The sequence below is a fragment of the Hemiscyllium ocellatum genome, chromosome 21, assembly GCF_020745735.1.
Source record: "Hemiscyllium ocellatum isolate sHemOce1 chromosome 21, sHemOce1.pat.X.cur, whole genome shotgun sequence".
NCBI classification, from domain to species: Eukaryota; Metazoa; Chordata; class Chondrichthyes; order Orectolobiformes; family Hemiscylliidae; genus Hemiscyllium; species Hemiscyllium ocellatum.
In genome coordinates, this window is record NC_083421.1 from 38315944 (window position 1) to 38331367 (window position 15424).

The 15424-nt window shown below is 39.5% G+C and overlaps 1 protein-coding gene across 1 annotated transcript in view; it reads right to left on the reverse strand.

Moving 5' to 3' along the window:
* whrna (whirlin a) overlaps positions 1–15424 on the reverse strand; it is a 214773-nt gene that overhangs the window by 47934 nt on the left and 151415 nt on the right. Inside the window, exon 10 of the mRNA XM_060841026.1 lies at positions 12619–12825. Coding sequence (XP_060697009.1) covers positions 12619–12825 — 207 coding nt within the window. The remainder of the gene's footprint in view (positions 1–12618; positions 12826–15424) is intronic.

Here is a 15424-nt window from a genome sequence, read left to right on the forward strand (position 1 = left end):
TATTTTACTGTTTGTTCAGTGTTACTGGGTCAAAATCCTGGAACTCCATTCCTAACAGCATTGTGGATCTATCGACACCAAATAGATTGGTGTAGTTCAAAATGTCAGTTCAATATCACTTTCTCAAAGATAACTAGGGATGAGCAATAAATTCTGCCAGCATCAGCCTCATTTTATAAATGGATAAAAAAAATCCATGATTTAATGATTTTGTTAATGACTTCTACCGAATGTCTCTATTATGGTTTCTGGAAGTATATATAACTAACATCCAAGGATTGTTGTGATTTGCAATTTAAAATCAAATCACTGGCTATGAAGCACTTTAAGGTATCATTTAAATGCAAAATCATTTTTTTCATATAAGTCCTCTGATAATTAGTTGGCTTCAATATGGTATCTTAATCACCATTCACAGTCACACATATCTAATATCATTTCTCTATCAGTGGACAATTCAAATGTACTCAATTGCTTGTTTAAAAAAATGAAAATATTTTCATTAATGTAATGTTCACACTTTAAATTAAGTCACACTATGTGTATAACAGATACCAACTTAAAAAGTATCAAGAATAGATCATTGTATTATGCATTTTTCAATGGCTGAGCATGAAGACATGGCATTGATTCAAAGTAAGTTACATGATGACATTATCTGTCTTACAATTATCACAGTTCAATACGGAAACCACAGCTTTCTTTCTTTATCAGAAAAAAATACTGAATCACCTGAGGTGCTGTGAACATTAATTGCTAAATCTGGTTGTAGATTTGGGTCAGCCCCTTGTACATGGATGAGAAAATGCAAAATACTTCAGATGCTAGAAATCTCAAATTAAAAAACTGTCTTGGAAATACTCAGCAGGGCTTGGAAATATACCTGGAAAAGACATTGAGTTAACATGTTGTGTTGAATGTAATTCTGCTTCAGAGAGACAGATCAATTTTGTCAATTTGGGCCCCAGACAATACTTTGCTTTGTCGATGGATTCATTAGCAATCAGAGGAAGACAGTTTTTATTTTTCACAGAAGAAATACCCTGAAGTTCTTACAAAATTCTTGCAAGCTTCCACTTGGCAATGTCACCAAACCACTGAACTCAGGATCGACTCTTAGCCGTGGAAGAGAAGAGTCAAAATCTTTGTTGGAGGATCTGGTTAGTAACCATCCATCTTCTGGACTGTCAAATAGTTTAAGATTTTTAAACAAAATATAGCATGACAGGACCATAATGAACATTACAATTCTGTACAACCTGACAGTTCTTAGATGTGTTAAGAAGGTGGTGATCTTAACTGGGAACCCAACTAAAACATGGTAAGATGTTTAGTATTATTAGCTATAATTATACAGTTAAAATTGTTTGGGTTGGGATAAATGTTTTGCGTAAATACTCCTACGGACCATTTGCTTTATTAATTGTGTGCATTTTCTCAGCCTTACTCATTTTTGCTTCTGATGCCCAACTGACCACTCTAAGCCTGTGACTTTTCACTACCCAGTTTTAAATCGGTCACGCTTGCACTAAGATCCTGAGATCATTGAGCTCTAGTTTCTTTTTCTTTCATGTTCATTTGTCCTAACATTGCATATGATCCAGGACAAGTGGGCTGCAAAAGAAATTATAAAATGTGTTTAACTCAATGTGAAAATTAAACTATGTTGTGCTTAATTAGCTAGTAGGCACAATTTTATTGATCAATTTAGTCCTGCTGAATTGATGACAGCTGCCAGCAAATATTTTGGGATCATTATTAAAACTAATAGGGTCCATTCCTGCTATTGTACACCATTAATTTATGTTAGTCTTAAATTTGCATTATTTAGTTGAATGGGTGACAAATTACTAATAAGACCTTGTCTGGTCTTCTGTGATTCATTGTCTTTTTTTGCTTTTCTCTGCTATACTGAGAACAGTGACTCATGCTGCAGTACTATCAGCTCTTCAACACCTTGCCTAACTAACTATTGTATAATAAGCCTAGAGAGTGAGCTTGTGGTATATTTTGACAGTGGGAGGTATTCGTTGTGCAGAGCCAAACTTTCAGAAACCATCTTTTCCCACAATTGACACAAAACACCATTCAACAGAAATCACTAAGCATCAGTCAGAAGTGGCAATCATGTTTGATGTTTTTATTTCTGAGCAGCAGGTCTGTGGCAGTCAGTTACATATCTCTGACTAGTAAAAAATGAGGTCTGCAGATGCTGGAGATCACAGCTGAAAATGTGTTGCTGGTCAAAGCACAGCAGGCCAGGCAGCATCTCAGGAATAGAGAATTCTGACTGCCATCTTGGGTGATGTCAGCTCACAATACCTGCTGCATATTGAAATTAAATATTGTTGTAACACTGAAACCCAGTGGAGTGGCAGACAGAAAAGTGCACATTCTCACTCAGTCACACGAACAACAAAACTGTTAATGAACAGTTAACAACATTATTAAAATGCTGAATTAAAATATCTTGCATTTATATGGTGTTTTGAACCCGACATTGGGATCAAGTTGGCAATCACCTCAGTCCCAGGTCATCACTGCAGGATTTCCTCAAACACTGCTTCACAAACAACCTTCTCTCCACTGTGAGATCAGAAGTGGGGATATTTGCTGATGATTGCACAATGTTCAGCACCATTTGCAACTCCTCAGATACTGAAGCAGCTCATGTCCAACTGCAGCAACAGCTGGACAATGCTCAGGGTTTGGCTGACAAGTGGCAAGGAGCAATCATAACTCACAAGGGCCACACAATGACAATCTCACGATCTTATAGAAGGTTATAATGAGGGGTATGGATAGAGTTAATGATAGTTCTCTTTTCCCTAGGATGGAAGATTTCAAGACTAAGGGGCACATTTTTAAGGTGAGAAGAGAGAGATTTAGAAAAGACATGAGGAGCATATGTTTTACACAGAGGGTGGTTCACATCTGGAATGAACTGAGGAAGTGGTGGATGTGGGTACAATTACAATGTTGAAAAGATTAGTACATTATTAGGAAAGATTTAGAAAGATATGTATGAGGAGCAGGCAGGTGGGACTAGTTTAGTTTGGGATTATGTTCGGCATGGACTGTTTGGACCAAAGGGCCTGTTTCTATGCTGTATGACTCTATGTCACTAAGAGAGAATCTGACCATGACTCCTTGACATTCAATGGCATTATCATGACTGAATCCACCACCAGCAATTTCCTGAGGGCAACCATTCACCTGAAACTGAACTGGATTAAATGTGCCATTCTGTGACTTCAGAAGCAGGTCAAAAGCTAAGAATTCTGAATTGAGTAACTCCCCTCCTGACTCCCTAAATCCGAACTCCCATCTATGAGGCACAGGTCAGGAGCGTGATGGAAGACTCTCCATTTGCCTGGGTGAGTGCAGAGCCAACAACACTCAAGAAGCATGACACTATCCAGGACAAAAACTTCCATGTGACTGGCACTAAATCAACAAGCATTCACTCCTTCCACCATTAATGCTCAGTAGCATCACTGTGTACCATCTACAAGATGCACTCCACAAACTTTATAGAAGGACAAGGGCAGTAAATGAATAGATACCCTACCACCAGCAAGCTCCCTCTCCAAGCTACTCACCCTCCAGGCTTAGAAATGTATGTTGCTCCTACAGTGTCATTGGAACAGGAGTGAGATGGAATATTCTCCACTTGCCTGGATGAGTGCAGTTCCAACAAACCACAGGAAGCTCAACACCATTCAGAAGAAAGCAGCCAACTTGATTAGCACCCCATATGCCTCCTTCAATATTCACTCCCTTCACCACCAATACACAATGTGTTATATACAAGATGTGCTGCAGTAGCTCACTAAGGAATCTCTCATAACATCTACCAATTCAAAGGACAAGAGCACAGATACATGGGAACACTATCAACTGCAAGGCACTCACCCAGGCACTATCCCCTCAAAGCCACTCACCATCCTGACCTGGAAAGATATCATCGGTTCTTCAGTGTCACTCGGTCAAAAAGCTGGAGTGCCTCCCTAATGGCACTATGCATTAGCCTACATAACAAAAAAATAGCAGCGATTCAAGAAGGCAGCTCACTACCATTTTATTCAGAGGCAATTACTGAAGAGGTTCGGGGTGGGGGGAGGGAGCAATTAATGCTGGCTTAGCCGGCGAGGCCCACATCTCATGAATGAATAAAAGAAAACCCAGACCTCTATCAAAAAGATTCTGCCCCAGTATGTGGGAAACGGTCAGACAGACACCACTGACTTCCCCCAACTTGCCCAACCACTGGGCCAAGCTTGCTGCCTACTCGAAGGTACTTAGTGGGCTCTTGTTGCAGGAGGGAGAGTTAGTGCCCTGCCAGAATGGAAAAGCTGCAGGTTGCCCTTTTAAGATAGGTAGAAGGCACATCAGATTGGAGATCTCTCACTCCAGCTTCCAAAATTTTTCTCTAAACACTAAACTCCTCAACCAGACCACCACTGCTGCCTCAGGTGGTCCTAGAGGTCAAACTGGAAAATTCAAAATTCCAGTGAACCTCCTATCAGTTCAGGAGCCCTTTGTAGGCTTTAACTAGCTGTAATTATCTGCTCATCTTGCAGGTTGGTGGCCCTGTCAGCTGCCAGGAACATGACCAAGGGACAGACTGAGGCTGGAACATGTCTAATGTAAATCATGGCATACAGTTCTGTGTCCACCTGCAAATTTACCCCCTTCAAAGCCTAAAAATACTTCCTGAGACTGCCGTGAAACAAAAATGACTGACAATCCTTTCTTCAAGAGATTTTGTCGACAATATGATAAACTGTCACCAAGATCAGCATCGACAATTGATAATCTCCAACTTGTATCAGATGTGGAGAAAGAATCATCTTCTACTTCTCTTAATTTCTTTTTTATTACATTAAGGACAGTCTGTTATCTGAAGAAGGGTTACTGGACCTGAAAATATGCTTTCTTTCCACAGATGCTGCCTGACCTGCTGAGTTGCTCCAGCAATTTCTATTTCTGAGTCTGTTATCACTGACCTGTATTGCAGGGGTCTGTCTGCTGTCAGGGGGAAGTTAATGCTGACAGTTAATGTTGCAACTATTTCCTCCCAAAACTTCATCCAGGATCCTATATTCCTTCTCTTGGTGCCCATTCACTTATAGCAATTCGCACTTCCAGGGCTTGGACAGCTTATATAATTGCCACCCAACCCTCAACACTAACAAGTTATAAGTAGCATCAACTACTATTAGGCATTTAACAGTAGATCTGACATACTGATAAAGAAATAACCTTGGGGTAATGTTGAAGCAAGTCTTTCAACTCCTCAAATAGTTCCCTCCTTTCATATATAATTGATGATTTGTACCTCAACTTACCAATCCACCTTTTGTTAAATATTTCAGAATTTTAGAGAGAAGGATGGCATAATCTAAGTTGCTTTGGCTGCTTATAATTGATAAAAGCCAATCTTAAGTGTGTAACTATCTAGCTGCTCCTCATTTCATTTCATGCCATGTAGATTCGTTTAATTTATTAACTTGTGAACTTTGTTCTAAGCCCAGTGCCTCAATAGCTAATTATAACTATTCAGGAATTAATTAATTAATTATACCACAGTTAGTTTCCTTGCAAATGAAATAGCATCAATATATTTATGGCACATTTATCTGATCCTTTAATTCCATCTCAGCCTCCTCCTAACCTATAGAATCCCTATAGTGGGGAAACAGGCTCTTTGGACCAACAAATCCACACCAATCCCTCCTAAGAATAACCCATCCAGACCCATCCCCCCCTCTTTTTATCTGACATTTACTCCTGACTAATGAACCTCACCTACACATCCCTGAACGCTATGGGCAATTTAACATGACCAATTCATCTAACCTGCATATCTTTGGACTGTGGGAGGAAACCTATGCAGACACAGGGAGAATGTGCAAGTTCTACGTGTGCAAGTTTCATGCTGACAATCAGCCATAGGATCATTTACAGCAAAGAAACAGATCCTTTGGTCCAACTTGTTCATGCCGACCAGATATCCTAAATTAATCTAGTCCCATTTGCCAGCGTTTGCCCGAAATCCTTCCTATTCATGTACGCAAACAGATGCCTTTTAAATGTTGCAATCTTACGAACCTCCATCACTTCCTCTGGTAGTTTCATTCCATACACGCAGCACCTCTGCATGGAAAAGTTGCCCCTAGGTTCTTTTTAAATCTTTCCCACCTCACCTTAAGCCTATGCCCTCTAGCTTTGGACTCCCCCAACCTGGGGAAAAGACCTTGGCTATTCACCCTATCCATACCCCTCATGATTTGATAAGTCCCATAAAGGTAGAACCTGAAAGCTTTATTTCCAAAAATAAATGCCCCATTACAAAATTCCTTAATTTATAATGTTTAACAAAATATGTGGTCATAGCTACAGGAGTGCGTAGTGTCAGTTTAATATCACAAGCAGTGATTGTGGATGAAGCTGTAAAATACCATTCCAGGGATATGACTTTGATGCTCTGCGTTTGCATAACTGCATCAGCAAACCTTCTGGGGCTGTTTTTATGGCTCAGCATAAGATATATGCCCATTGTTAAAGGCTTTGGACTGTTCTCTGCCTAGTAGAAAGTGCATTGGTTGGAATTTGGGGACTTTCCAGAAATGTTCATAGAGATGCTTCCAAAACACTTTCAGACAGTGTTAAGGAGCAAATTACTGCAGATGCTGGAATCTATACTGAAAACAAAAAAATGCTGGCAAGCACAGTGGGTCAGGCAGCATCCATGGAGAGAGAGATCGAGCATCTAATGTTTTCAAGCCTGTTGTTTGGTTCATTATTTCAGGCTGAGCAGTAAAGTTCTAAGTGCCGTCATGGTTTTTAGTTATGATTAATGATCTGTTTCAAAGCCAGATTCATGGGTGATTAGTGTAACCAAATTAAACTGTAGTGTTCAGCACTGCTTAATGTGCAAATTGGCAGCTGCTCAGTGAATTTCTTCCATTGGAGATCCATTAAGGTTATGTATTTTAATTTATTTTTGAATTGCATCCATTAAATTGAAGACTGCTCACAATAGGATCACAATCCCTTTTTGGCAAGTTTGTACGATAAATACATTGCTATAAAATGTGACAAAACCTGGGCAAAAAAAATGCAAATTGGGTGGTTGTTAGTATTTCAGTGGTAATTCCAAATACCCTAGGCATGGATTTGTAATAAAAGGATGAAAAGAAAGGATTGAAAAGCTGCTTTATACTTGTGATTGGCAACCAAGGCTTTTCATGAAGTGAATGCTTGAAGCCAGTTTGATCACAGAATCACATAATTTTACAGCATCACAAACTATTCGACCCATCATCCTCTTCTGACTCTTTGAAAGAACTCTCCAATTAGTTCCACACCCTTGAAATTTCCCATAGCCCTGCACCTTCTTTTCTTTTTCAATTACTTATCCACATACCTTTAGAAAGCTATTTTTAAATCTATTCCCCACCTCCCAAAGTAATGCATTCCAGATCATTACAGCATGCATTAAATTGAAAAAAAAAAGATACTGCCTTGTCTTCTAGTACTTGAACTAATTACTTTAAATCTGTCAACAACATTCCTCCCAAAGGGAACAGTTTTTACTGGAATGGTGTTTGGAATAAAGGACTACAATTAAGAAGAACAACTTGTAAATTTTAAATTGCCTACATGCAAGTTGAAAAAAATTAAGGAGTGATTTAAAAGAGGTTTAAATGTTAAAAGTACTTTCATCAAGCTAAGGAGGAAAAACTGTTTCCAATGGCTGTAAGGCTGATAACCAGGGATTACAGATTTAAGCTAATTGGCAAATGAACCAGAGCAGGATGGGAAGAAATAATTTCACACAGCCAGTTACAGCTTGGAAATCAATGCTTGAGAGAATAATGGAAGCATATTCGAAGGTTAATTTCAAAAGTGTATGGAGGTACATTCTCACAAATCTGGCAACCTTGGGACTGAGATCATGTTGGATTTCTGAACTTTATGTTTTCAGGTGAAAAACTGAGATGGGTGCTTCTGTGTGTATCAGATCAGTCCAGGTTGGGTTGGATTGGGGTCAAGGTTCATTGCAACATTAAAGTTAAAAATAACACAACACCCGGTTATAGTCCAACAGGTTTAATTGGAAGCACACTAGCTTTCAGAGCGACGCTCCTTCATCAGGTGACAATCACCTGATGAAGGAACGTCGCTCCGAAAGCTAGTGTGCTTCCAATTAAACCTGCTGGACTATAACCTGGTGTTGTGTGATTTTTAACTTTGTACATCCCAGTCCAACACCGGCATCTCCAAATCATTGCAACATTGGTACCCTCAACCGAATGAGGTTGTTCCTCGATCTTTTCAGAGCTGGGTTTGATGGGACGAATTTCATTTCAGACTGGACAATAAAAAAGCCCTATTTCTGACAATGCCAGTTTTTGGATAGCATGATTTGAGAGACTGTACCTGTACTCTTGTGAAAGATAACATTGAGTGCTTTAGCAAAAGAAAGGGACAGGGTTAGCTCCTTTAACAAGGCGAAGCAGGTATTGTTGATTGAATATCCTACATGTGTGTTGCATCATCCTGAATGCAGAAGTAGCTAAGTGACAAAGACATAGTTTAATTCTTCAAATTCAATACCCAAAGTTATCTAACAAAACTTATTCAACACATGAATCTGGAACCTTTCCATGACAATTACACATAAAATTTGGCTAAATTTTAGAACAAAGCAGACAAGTTATTTATGCCTAGTTCTGGTTGAAGTGCATCCTTAAAAAATAAGGAAACTTTGTTCAAAGTTTTTACATAATATAGATTAATGCTCCAGTGCATTGGAGAAAGTATTATAGTTTTGCAAGTATACATGTTCAAATAAGATGTTCCAATGCTCCATAGGCTGGCACCAATGGTAAATGTGGGTGTCGATGTTCTCATTGCACAGGTTGGGGAAGAAAACAAGCTTTTCCAGTGCCCTGCCCATAGTTGTTTTTTCCCTCAGGCACATCACCAAAGAGAAGTGATCCAAATCCCTGTGTGTTATCAATGTGCATAGACAAATAGTTCAGTTTTAAATATTACACTAAAGCAAAATATTGTGGATGCTGGAATCATGAATTAAGACCAAAATAAGACCAAAATGCAACAGAACAGGCAGACTCTATGGTGAGATATTGAGTTGATGTTGCAGGTTGGTAAACTTTCATCAGAACTGAAGAGTGTTCTTTGTTTCTGACTCCACAGATGCTGTCAGGCAGACCTGCTGAGTTTGTCCAGCCTTCATGTTTTTATTTAAGATCTGCAATGCTCATTGTGTTTGGTTGGTGAATATATTGTTTATATTTATATTTCATATATAGGTCCATAGAATATGTAGGTAGATAGATCTTTTAAAGTTGCGTCACAAGTAGACAGTGTGGTTAAGAATTAGCATGCTCACCTTCATTGCTTGGATCATTGAGGATAAGAGTTGGGACATCATGTTGCAATTGTACAGGATATTAGTTCAGCCATTTTTGGAATACTATGTACAGTTCTGGCTGCCTTGCTATGGGAGGGATGTTATTAAATTGGAGAGTGTGTAGATAATATTTACAAGGATTTCATTGGGATTGGAGGGTTTGAGCTTCAGGGAGAGGCTGGATGGGCTGTGAATTCTTTTTTAACTGGAGCATTGGAGGTTGAGGGGTGACCTTTATAGGGATTTATAAAATCATGATGGCCATAGATAAATAGCAAAGGTCTTTTTCCTAAGGTGGGCAAGTTCAAAACTAAGAGCATATTTTTAAGGTGAGAGGAGAAAGATTTGAAAGGAACCTGAGGGCCAACGTTTTCACACAGAGAGTGGTTCATGTGGAATGAACTGCCAGAGAAAGCGGTAGATGCAGGTACAGTTACAGCATCTAAAAGGCATTTGGATAGGTACATGAATAAGAATGATTAAGAGAGATATGAGCCAGATGCAAGTAAATGGGGCTAGTTTAGTTTGGAAAGCTTGGTCAGCATGGATGAGTTGGAACAAAGGGTCTGTCTGTTTCCATGCTGTATGACTCTATGACTCTATATGAAAAGCTGATGGGTTTGCGGAGATAGTGCCGAGTATAGACCATTTGGTTTCAAGCAACTACTGTCAGTTGAAAAGCAATAATGAGGATAACTTTCAGAGCAGGACATATTTTAAACAGGTTTCAAAATCTGCTGTTGGTTGACAGTATGTGACATTTCCCACAGCAAGTCCTTCCTCCTCATAAACAAAAAAAGATGCAGATGTCTGGTGTCCTTTTGAAGCAATATTCCTCTGCTCTTCAAGTCACAAAATACTTTGAAGTATAATCTTAACATCATATACACAAATGTTGAACATTTACTACATGTAAAGGGGATTGAACAGCACATGATTTTAAGTAGCAAAATAGAAAATGTGATTTTTTTTCTAAAGATATTAATTAAAAATTTTGGAAAGTGTGGAAGATAATTGTTCTAAACTGCAAAAGTTCCCGGACATTCAGAAGCTGCCATCCACAAATGTATCACACAGATGGAAGTTTAATATTGCATTTACATTTTGTGAAAAGACAGATTATGGAGCTTATTACAATTAGGAATAGCTTCATCAAACTGCCTTGCATGAAATGGATTCAGTGTCAAAAATTAATGGGCAGGAAATTCAGTTCATACTTTGAAGATTTTTTGAGGGGAGAATGATGGACTTAGATGCTGTATGGTTCAAAATTGCACTGAGGATCTAAATATTTCAATATCTGGCTCCCTGATAATGTTGTACCTACAGTCACACAATTTTAATGGTACACAGATTCCAGGAATCTTTGGCGTGAGTTGCTCATGCCCTTACGCACAGTAACACCATCATTTACTTGCATTTTTGTTTCACAGAACCACTGTTTTTCACTAAAGCAGCTGCAGTGCTGTGCTAAGATATATGTCCTTCTACCATTCACAGATGTATTCCTGTATCAGAATAAAGAAAGCACAAACTGACAGGAGAAACATGCAAAATCCACACTGAGACAAACAAGAGAAACCCATTAAAAACAAAGATGGGCTAATTATCAATGGAAAACAGGAATGTGCTGCACACAAAAGCAGCTTCACAGCACTCAGCATAATGAACACCCTTTACTATGGAAACCACATCACTTGAGATCACACACAGAAAAAGCTGTACCTCCATAAGGTCTATTAACCATAACAGGCGCTCCTGTAATAATCACATTTCAATGGAAACAGAAGGTAGACAAAAAACCATATTAGCTCAAAGATAGAACAGACAACCAATGATAGGTACATCCTGCAAAGTGCACTCGAAGACACGTAGTGATAATATTTTTTACAAATCAAGAGCAAAGCGGGAGATACGCCATGTTCCAAATTAGGATTATTTTCACAAACGTGTGCTCCACTCAAGTGAAAAAGAGTGAAAATAATTTTACATCAGAAAATAGGCAAATCTGAACTTTTCACAAAAAAACCATCTGCTGCTGTATTTCCTTTGATGCCAAGAATAAAACAGCAAAACCCCAGTCTCCTATGAAAAATCAATTTTTCCAGACATATATAAACACATATGAAAGTGAAATCCTAGATTTGTTAGTCATTTTCCTGCTTCCTGCAAGGATTTCTGATCTGCCATGACACACACCAGCTGCGCTGATGCACATTATGGCTGCCAGCCAATCACAGACTGATATAACAGTTGTTCTGATGCTTCGCTGAAAAGAATGCACATTCCAATAATTTCAAGTTGAAAAGCTGAAGTAATGGGCACTGCAGCAAACTGGATCAGCCTTGTTCTCACATTGGGCTAGGTCACAACTTTGTGGAACATTACCCAACAGCTGATGGGCAAATTGAAAACCTGCTTGACATCTCTCTCAATTTATTGGTGTCATTGCAACAAGGTTAATTTTGCAGAAAGGCAAATTCTACCCCCATAAATGGCTTCTCCAGATCAATTCTTAATTTTATTATGGAGCAAGGTCTTCAATGGAAACAAGTTTATAACATTAACACTCTGCTGTAAATATGTTTGCTAATGGATATGGTTCCATTGAGTAGAAAAGGTAAATGTTCATTGATTTTGATTATGCCAGAAATAGGAATGAACCAAGTCTGAGAATAAATTGAGTATGATGGTGGAATGCTGGAGGGAATGAGCTCAGAATGGGAAAAACTAATGATTAATGCAAACTATGGATCAAGAAGGAGCACCATTGGGATGGAGCAAACCAGATTTTGTTCACAATATCCAATAGTGACATCTGTGAGGCATATGCCACTAAACCCAAGCTTACTCCAAACCCTCTGGTATTGTTAGTTTGAGGGAGATATGGTTAACTTTGTAATAGTTTTGGTTGTTTGGTTTGGATTTTAAACAATATCTGCCTTTTTTCAATGGTCATAGAATATCTTCAACCAGACCAGCCAAGATTATATTGACTGATGACTTAATGAAGTCAGCATTTGGATTTAATACTCTGTTCAGCATTAATATGTATAAAACATTCAAGCAAGTGTTTACATCAGAAATTCTAAGTATTTCAGCAGGTCAGCTATAAAGAATCATATAAGAGATATACCATTGAGCAATGTGCTCATCTTACTCCAGAGACTTACCCGGGCTGAACTGAGAGTTGTAGATGTGAAGTAACTAACGGAGGATGAGGCTGTGTCTCCATAAGACATGACAGAGTAGGAATCTGTGCCTGTGCTGGAATTCTGGCGAGCTTTCATTGACGCAATCTCACGTTTCAATACCATATTATCAAATCTATCCAGATCTTGAGGGGAGATTACACCTCGAACCTCCGAAAGCAAGGAGAACTAACAAACAATAAAGAGCAGGTTCAGAATGTTGAATGTGCAGTACGAGTAGTGACAAAGTGAAAGCTGCAGTTTTCTAAATTTCATAATTGTCTCACTGTATCTCAGTATAGCCCTTCCTGGAATTTTTACCTCATCCTCTTTTTATTCACCTCGGCAATGCAATTTTACACATTGGCTCAGGAGGACATCAGCAATTTGTGCCTGAATGCTCAGTTTGTACTCCGAAGGGACACAGTTCTAAATCCAGCCCAGGGCTTATGAAAACATGATCCTCAATCTGTAAGAATTAAATGTGAGCAGGAGAGCTTCTGGCAATCTGAAATCCCATCTCTTGAGATTCTGCCAGAATTAAAAGAACACTTTATTCATAATGCTTTGAAGTGTTACTTTGGAGATTTGAGGCTATTACTATTTCCAACTCATGGGCCAAGGCATGAAGGGGAGGTTATGGAGTAGTGGTTGTGTTACTGGACTAGTCATCCAGAAACCCAGCCTCCTGAGACATGGGTCTGAATCCCAGCAAGGCAGATGGTGAGATTTGAAATCAATATCAATCTGAAATAAAAAAAAGCTTGCCAAATGATGGCCATGTTGATATCAGATCATAGAGGAGAAAGTGAGGACTGCAGATGCTGGAGATCAGAGCTGAAAATGTGTTGCTGGAAAAGTGCATCATATATTTTAAACATATATTTGGTTTACTAATGCACTAATGGGAAGAAAATCTGTCATCCTAACCTGGTCTGGCTTACACAATTGTGACTCCAGACCCACAACAAAGTGGCTGACTCTAAACTGCCCTCTGGGCAATTAGCGATGGGCAATAAATGCTGGCTTAGCCAGTGATGCCCACATCCCATGGTCAAACAAAAACAAATGCTTGACTGAGTCGAAAGCAAAATGCTTCAGATGTTAGAAATCTGAAAGAAAACAGAAAGTGCAGGAGAAGTCCAAAGGTCAGGCAGCATATGTAGAGAGAGAAACAGAGTACATGTTTTGAGTCTGATATGCCTACTCTTTCATTCGGAAATAGGGTCATACTGGACCTGAAACCATAACTCCTTGGATGCTGCCAGGTCTGTTGAGTTTCTCCTGCACTCTCTGTTTTATTCCTGATTAAGGTGTCAGGAGTATTGATCAAAGCATGGCTGCCCATCTGACCTCTTGGCCTGCGAGGTGCTCAAGGAATTGAACAGTTGGAAATTGTGGGAATACATATCACAGCATTGTTCGGGCTTCAAAGATGACAATGTCAATAATGAAGATGAAGCCATCCATGCAAACATTGGCACACATGGGTGGCATGGTTGCTCAGTGGTTATCACTGCTGCCTCACAGCACCCGGGAGCCAGGTTTGATTCCACCATTGGGCAACTGTCTGTGCAGAGTTTGTACATTGTACACATTTCCGCATGGGTTTCCTCTAGGTGCTCTGGTTTCCTCCCACTGTCCAAAGGTTTGCAGGTTAGGTGGATTGGCCATGCCAAATTACCCTAAGTGTCCGGGAACGTGCAGGTGAGGTGAGTTAACCATAGGCAATGTAGGGTTATAGGATAGGGTGGAGTGGCTGGTCTGGGTGGGATGCTGTTTGGAGGGTTGGTGGAGTAGATAGACTGAATGTAGGGATTCTAACACTCATCAGAGTGGGTCACTACAGTGGAGAAAGAGACAACAGTCAGCGTTTCAGGTTGATTATCTGCCTCTGTCAAAAATGGATACGTTTTGATGAAAAGTCATCGAACCTGAAAGGTTATCTCTGATTCCATCTTCACAGATGTTTCTCAAGCCTGCACAGTGTTTTCCAGCATTATCTGCCTTTGTTTCAGATTTCCACAACCTACTGTAGTTTACTTTGGAAAATTCTGGTGTTAAGTCTCACTGAACATCCTACTGCCAAGGTTAAAGAACAAAGGATCGTACATCAAAGGAAAGGCCCTGCAGCTCACAGACTGCACTGATTCACAATGCCTTTCTAAACAATAAACCTTTTGACTCTCAGTGGTCTGTATCCCTCTGTTCCCTTCCTATTTATAAGGGGTGAAAAAACAGTGAGGGGTAGGCATATAAATTCCCAACCTATAGCTCCAGGTGGGGAACAGCTCTGCTGGTGGAACTGCATTTAGGAAATGTTCTATTTGGTGTAATCATAGAAACATAAAAAGCAGGAGCGGGAATAGGCCATTCAGCCATTCGAATCTACTCCAGTCTTCAATAATGATCATCTACTTCGATGTTACCTTCCCACTTTATCTCGATACCACTTGGTGCCTTTAAGATCTAAAAACAAAACCACTTCCTTAAATATATGTAGTGATCTGGCCTCTCTACTGTCTTATCTGGGAGTGAATTCCACAGGTTGGTGACACTAAGTAAAGAAATAGTCTAACCTGTATCCTGAAGTTGTGACCCTCATCCTAGACTCTCCAATCAAAGGAAATGTCCTCACTGCATCTAGAATGTCTCGCTCTGTTAGAATTTTATATATTTCAATCAGATCCCCTCTCACCCACATAAATTCTAGTGGATGCACACCTAGTCAAATCAAACTCTCCTCATGCAATAGTCTGCCATCCCCATCCCTCAATGGCAAGTATAT